Source organism: Chrysemys picta, unplaced genomic scaffold, assembly GCF_011386835.1.
Source record: "Chrysemys picta bellii isolate R12L10 unplaced genomic scaffold, ASM1138683v2 scaf3265, whole genome shotgun sequence".
In the NCBI taxonomy this organism is placed as follows: domain Eukaryota; kingdom Metazoa; phylum Chordata; order Testudines; family Emydidae; genus Chrysemys; species Chrysemys picta.
The window spans coordinates 1-6,004 of record NW_027055967.1 but is presented as its reverse complement, the minus strand read 5'-3'; the positions used below and the strand labels follow the sequence as shown (position 1 = coordinate 6,004).

Here is a 6,004-nt window from a genome sequence, read left to right as displayed (position 1 = left end):
GAGTCCCCTTCTAAAACTCTGCGGTCAATGAATCAGATATTCCACCCCCACCGCATGCAATGTCTCAGCCCCCTTGGGATGGGGGGGGGCATTAGCACTACACATGCACCCCCTCATCAATCCTGAGCTGCCTCCTTTCCCCACAGCACATTAACTACTGGACCGTGTCCAGGGTGCCACGAGAGAGAGCCAGGGCCATCAGGAGCAGCACGGCCCTGCTCACGTCTGTCATCTCCCTCCCTGACTTTGACGTAAGTGGCCTCTGAGCCCAGCTTCCTGACTCCAGGCGTAGGGGGGCCGGCTCCAACGGGCTGGAGGATCTGCGGCTGCAGGGGCTGTGGGCTAGGAGTGATCCTCTTGGGGAGGCAGAGTCAGAGCAGAGAATGAGCCTGGCTTGAGTCAAGTTCTTCTTGTCCTGGTTAAGTGGCGACTCTCGCTTGTAAGGGGAGCAGGCTCCAGGTTCTTGCCTTCCCGTCATCCTGGAGCAGCTGGGGAAGCAAATCCTCCTGGAGGGCCCTGCCCACATCTCTGTCCTCCGGGCTCCCTTGCGGGCAGAGATAACTAAGGATTCAGCTCTAGCTAGGGTTACCATTCGTCCGGATTCCCCCGGACATGTCCGGATTTTTTAACTAAAAATAGCGTCCGGGGGGAATTTGTTAATGTCCGGACTTCCCTCTCTCCCCTCCCCCCCCATGCAGAGCACTCGCGGCTAACAGGGCAGCCGGATGGTGCTACTTACATGGGGCTCCGACAGCGAGAGAGTCCCTCCTCCACTTCCCCCTCCCCCCCCCCTGCAGCATAGCTCACTCCCTCCCTGCATTCGCCTCCGGCAGGCTGGAACTCCTCCCCCGCTGCTGGCCAGCGTGCCGGGAGAACGGCTCAGACTCAGCAAGCTCCCAGAGAGCCCTTAGCTGAACCAAAGGGCAACGACAAGGGAGCCAGGGGGCAGGAGAAGGGGCAGGGAGGTTTTGGATGGGGCAGTCAAGAGATGGGGGGGGTTCAGGAGTTCAGGGGGGAGCTTTCTGGGGGGGAGTGTGGATAAGGTTTTGGGCAGTCAGGGTACAGGTAGGGGGTAGGGTCCTCGGGGGGAATTTGGGGGGGGTCTTAGGAGGGGGCAGTTAGGGGACAAGGAACAGGGAGTCTTAGGTAGGGGGTGGGGTTCTGGAGGGCAGTTAGGAGCAGGGGTCCCAGGAGGGGGCAGTCAGGGGACAAGGAGTGGGGGTGGGTGTTTGGGAGTTTTGGGGGGGCTGTCAGGGGGCAGGGGTGGGGAGAGGGATCGGAGCAGTCAGGGGACAGGGAGCAGAGGGGTTTAGATGGGTCGGGAGTTCTGGGGGGGGCTGTCAGGGGGTGGGGAGTGGTTGGATGGGGTGTGGGAGTCCCAGGGCTCTGTCTGGGGGTGTGGATAAGGGTTGGGGCAATCAGGGCACAGGTAGGGGGTAGGGTCCTAGGTGGCCAGTTAGGATTGGGGAGAGGGTCTCAGGAGGGGGCAGTCAGGGGACAAGGAGCAGGGAGGCTTAGGTAGGGGGTGAAGTCTTGGGGGGGCAGTTAGGGGCAGGGGTCCCAGGAGGGGGCAGTCAGGGGACAAAGAGCGAGGGGGGAGGGTTGGGGGTTCTGAGGGGGGCGGGAAGTGGGTGGGGCAGGGGCGGGGCTAGGGCAGGACAGGGGTGGGGCTCCTCCCGTCCTCTTTTTTGCTTGCTGAAATATGGTAACCCTAGCTCTAGCTCCTATCCTCTAGCATCTCCTGCAGAGGGGCTGAGGGGAAGGAGAGTCCTGGCCCAGACGGGGACTGGGAGCTGACAGGAAAATGCTGATGGAGTCCCCTCTCCCTCTCCCTTCCATTAGAACTCAGCCGAATTCCCCAGGATGGGCCACCACGTGGCCCAGCTGGCTCTGTCCATCAGTGACCCAGACGAGGACATCAGCCGGCAGGCCAGGGAGGGGGTTTACCGGCTCTACCAGCTCCTGCTGCGCCAGAGGGGTAAGGAACCCGGCTAGACGAGTGAGACTGGGACCCCAGCCGATTTCTCTCCGAGTGACCCCGGCTGGCGGATCAGTCTCTCTCTCTCTCTTTCTGTGTTCTCCACCACCCCCGCAGTTCTGTTGGGCTCTGCCCACCGTGCAGCCACCAATGGGATTGGAAGGACACAAGCCCTGCAACCAGAATGACCAATGTGTATGTGTCTCTCTCTTTCCCAGAGCTGACCATCCGTGAGGTCGAAGACCTTTGGTGCTGGGACTGGCACCAGGACAGCCGGCTCCTCGGCTATAAGAACACCGCCAGGGTGGGGGAGGTAAGGACACTCTGCCAGGGCATGGCACAGCTCTGCAGGGCAGGTGGCTGCCTCCTGGAGCCACGCGACGGAGTTGCCGTTCTAGGCCAGGATTTGGAGCCTGGTTCGGGGCAATCTGCTGAAGCCTCACATCTGGTTGGTTTCAGGTTTTTGCCAAATTCTTCTCGGAGGGGCAGAGAAGATTCTTCCTGCAGACAGCAGTGCTGGCCATGCACGACCCCCTGCTGCGTGTCAGCCAGGCTGGGCTGCTCCTTACTTACTCCCTCCTGGGGCAAACCGAGCAGCTGATGGGGAGCAAGGTGAGCAGCTGCATTAGACTCAGGAGATTGGGGCGGGGCCCAGGCCTCATTCCCATCCTCTGGCCATTCGCCGGCCTGGCAGCAAGGCGACTGGTGGGGAATGAGAGTGAGAGCAGGTGCTCCTGGGAAGGGAGATGAATTCACCTCCATGAGCAGGAGGGAGGAGGTTGTCCCCGGAGCAGTTCCAGCCCAGCTCGTTAGCAAGGCTAATGAATGACAAGCATTGCCTCAGCACGGACTTCTGTTCTTGGGAAGGGCAGCAGAGTCCTCTACGTGCCCTCTGCGAGCCTCTCCTGTCACCCGCGCCACCACCCAGAGTTGTTCCCGTCACTGGCAGCCTGGGAGGCCAAGGACTGAGGGGTGATGGCGACTGACCGGGCAGGTCTGAGGCACATGGGCGGGGGAAGCTCGTCCTGCTGCCGGCAGGGCTGGACTCGCTCTAGAGAGAACGGGAGGATTCACTCAGCAGGGGCTGCTGATCTGCCCCATTCACCAGGGCTGCCGTCCTGCGGCTTCAGCCTCAGTGCCTGGGATGACTTGGGGAAAGGTCTCAAGCTCCCCACATCCCACTTCACTGCTGCCAGAATCCCTCCGCCCCCCGCCCCGCTAGAGCCCCCTCCCTGCCCAACCTGGGTGGGGGTGGAGGAGAGGGGTCAGAGAACTTGAGCTGTGGATTGGAGGTGGAACAGCTGTCAGGGGCACTGGGTGGGAGGTGGCAGGAGCTCCCCCTACAAGGAGGTTGTTGGCACTGGAGGTCCCTTGAAAGGAAAACAAGACTCCATTCTGGGGGTCAGGAGGGGGACTCCATCCCTCAGAGGTGCGCGGGTGCTGGGTGGAATTGCTGCTGGTCCCAGGGGCCCTTAATTCCCCGATTCCACGGGGGCATCTGAGTCTCTGACAGGTCCTCGTTCCCTTGCAGCACGAGGTCGTCACGGCCAAAATAATGAACGAACTTCACATCATCCGGCACTTGCGCCAAGTGCCGGAGGCGCTGCAGGAATTCTGCCTCCAAGGCCACCAGCAACTCCTGCTCCCTCTAAACGGGGAGTGTAGTGAGACTGAGCGGCCTCCCTCCGAGCAGGAGAGCGAGGGCCCCTCTACACACCCCTTGGAGGGCAGAGCCTATATCGCCCCACCCCCCTTGCCTGTTGGCTGGCCACCGGGGCCTCTGGTAGACTCTGTTTCAACTGAGCGGCCTCCCTCCGAGCAGGAGAGCGAGGGCCCCTCTACACGCCCCTTGGATGGCAGAGCCTATATCGCCCCACCCCCCTCGCCTGTTGGCTGGCCACCGGGGCCTCTGGTAGACTCTGTTGAAACTGAGCGGCCTCCCTCCGAGCGGGAGAGCGAGGGCCCCTCTATACGCCCCTTGGAGGGCAGAGCCTATATCGCCCCGCCCCCCTCGCCATAAGGACCGGGGCGTGGGGTCGGAAATATAAAAGGCCGGCCCTTGACCACAGTTGGGGAACAGCCTGCAACAGAGGAGGACACTTGGCCTGTTCTCCAGAGTCCCCTAACCCTAACCCCAGACATGGACGAGGACTGGCCCGGAGTACCCGCTGCGGTTTACCCCAGGGAGCCGGAAGAGGCCTGCAGGCCGCAGGTACCAAACCCCGGGGAGGTAGGAAGTAGCCCAGGGGCAGCCCGGGAGCTGCTGGCTGCAGAGCCCGGTGCGGCTCAGTCGGCGTGTTGCGGCTGGATCCCCGCCGACGCAGGGGCAACCAATCCTGCCCCTGCCAGCGCCTTGGGCTGGGACGCGGGGGAGGAGGGTGGGACCGCGTCCCCCTGCCACCCCACCCCGGGTGGCTGACCCCCTACATGGTGCAAGGAGGCTCTAGCCCAGGACAGGAACTGTTTGTTGGCTGGCCACCGGGGCCCCGCCCAGGCTAGAGCCAGCCCTGTCAAGTCTGTCTGTTTGCTGGCTGCCAGGGTTCCACCCAGGCCAGGGCCCGCCCTTGAAGTCTGGTTGTTTGTGGGGTGCTTGGGCCCCGCCCAGGCCTGAGCCACCCCCGATACAATGTGTTGAGGGGCTGACCACTTGAGCGACCTCAGCCCAGCAGCGCCGGCTCTACCATTTTTGCTGCCCCAAGCAAAAAAAAAAAATGCAACAACGCTCGGACTGCCAAAGCAAGCAAAAAGAAAACCAAAAAAACCCCCCAACCACTTGGACTGCTGCCACCCGAACTGCCGAAGCAGAAAAAAACCCAAGAACAACGCTCGGACTGCCGCCGCCCGAACAGCTGAAGTGCAAAAAACAAAAAAGTCGCCCGGCCTGTGCTGCCCCAAGAATGGACGGAATGCCGCCCCAGGCATGTGCTTCCTCCGCTGGTGCCTGGAGCCAGCCCCGCAGCCCAGGCCGCAGCCTGGTTGCGACAGCTGATCGCTGAGGTGGGGCGGCTGCTCCACCCCCATGCAAGAGGGCGCTAGAGTAGGCCAGAGCGGCTCCAGAGGCTGGTAGCCAATCAGTGAATGGTCAACTGAGAGCCAATCAGGGCCGAGATTAGAGCCAGCCAATCAGGGCTAAGCTAGGCCCTATATAAAGGCTGCCCAGGCGAACAGCAGGCAGTATCCCCCAAACCTTGATGGGAGAAGGTCTGTCTTCAGAGCAGGAGACCAGCATCTCCGAAAGAGCAGTGCTGGGCAGGCTCAAGGGAGCATACTACAGCTCCGGCCCAAGACCTGCCAGACTGCGGGCCCTGATAGAAAGGGCCTAGAGGACCCAGAGGAGAAGTGGCCCAGGGACAGTTGGACAAGGGGAGAGCAGGGAGACTGCCACTAGAGGATCCCTGGGTTTGGACCCAGGATAGTTGGTGGGCCTGGGTCCCCCCGTTCCCTCTTGTACTGCAGCTGGCCATACGATGGCTGAGTCAAACTGCAACCGGCCCTTGAGACAAGGGGCTAGACTTTGCGGGTTTTGGTTGGCCACTGAGGCAGGTGCAAGGACTGTTGCTAACCTACTTCCCACCGGAAGGAGATGAGGATGGATTAGGGGGCACTGCTGGAGGGAAGTGGCCTGAAGAAGTACACCGTCAAGCAGACTAGGCAGATTGTGCCACATGGAGAGACCAAAATGGTGGAGAAAAGAGACTTCTATTGGAGGGCCTGGGTGGCTTGGCTTGCCGAACAGCAGCGGGAGTTGTTCTGGCTGCTGTGGAGGTCGGCACCCAGACCAAACAAGAGATCCGGCACCGAGGGCGAGAGGCCAGGAACGCTGAACTGCTTCGCCTGTAGGTGACAGGGACACTAAAGGAGGGAGTGTCCCTCCTGGGAGGGGGCAGAGAGGCCCCACCCAGAAAAGGCACCCCCTGTGAGAGTAACAGGGGGGCCCCCAGCTTGTTGGGTCTGTGGGGAGCCAGGGCACCTGAAGAGAGAGTGCCCCTACAGGACTCCCAAGGCCTGGGCCAGCCCAGAAGGAAG

At 61.9% G+C, this 6,004-nt stretch overlaps 1 protein-coding gene across 1 annotated transcript; it reads left to right on the top strand.

Moving 5' to 3' along the window:
- The first annotated feature begins 1,015 nt into the window (after positions 1 to 1,015).
- Positions 1,016 to 5,982, top strand: LOC135980433 (protein diaphanous homolog 1-like). Its single transcript, XM_065580423.1, has 4 exons — positions 1,016 to 1,978; positions 2,197 to 2,291; positions 2,438 to 2,590; positions 3,510 to 5,982. The coding sequence occupies exons 1-4, from the start codon at positions 1,864 to 1,866 to the stop codon at positions 3,996 to 3,998; spliced, it is 852 nt and encodes a 283-aa protein (XP_065436495.1). The 5' UTR covers positions 1,016 to 1,863; the 3' UTR covers positions 3,999 to 5,982.
- The last annotated feature ends 22 nt before the right edge of the window (positions 5,983 to 6,004 follow it).

Excerpts from the sequence above, each read along its gene's own strand:
- LOC135980433 (XM_065580423.1), top strand. The coding sequence starts at position 1,864 with ATGGGCCACCACGTGGCCCAGCTGGCTCTGTCCATCAGTGACCCAGAC. Across the intron at positions 2,292-2,437 it reads ACACCGCCAGGGTGGGGGAG|GTTTTTGCCAAATTCTTCTC; the intron begins GTAAGGACACTC and ends GGTTGGTTTCAG. Across the intron at positions 2,591-3,509 it reads AGCAGCTGATGGGGAGCAAG|CACGAGGTCGTCACGGCCAA; the intron begins GTGAGCAGCTGC and ends GTTCCCTTGCAG.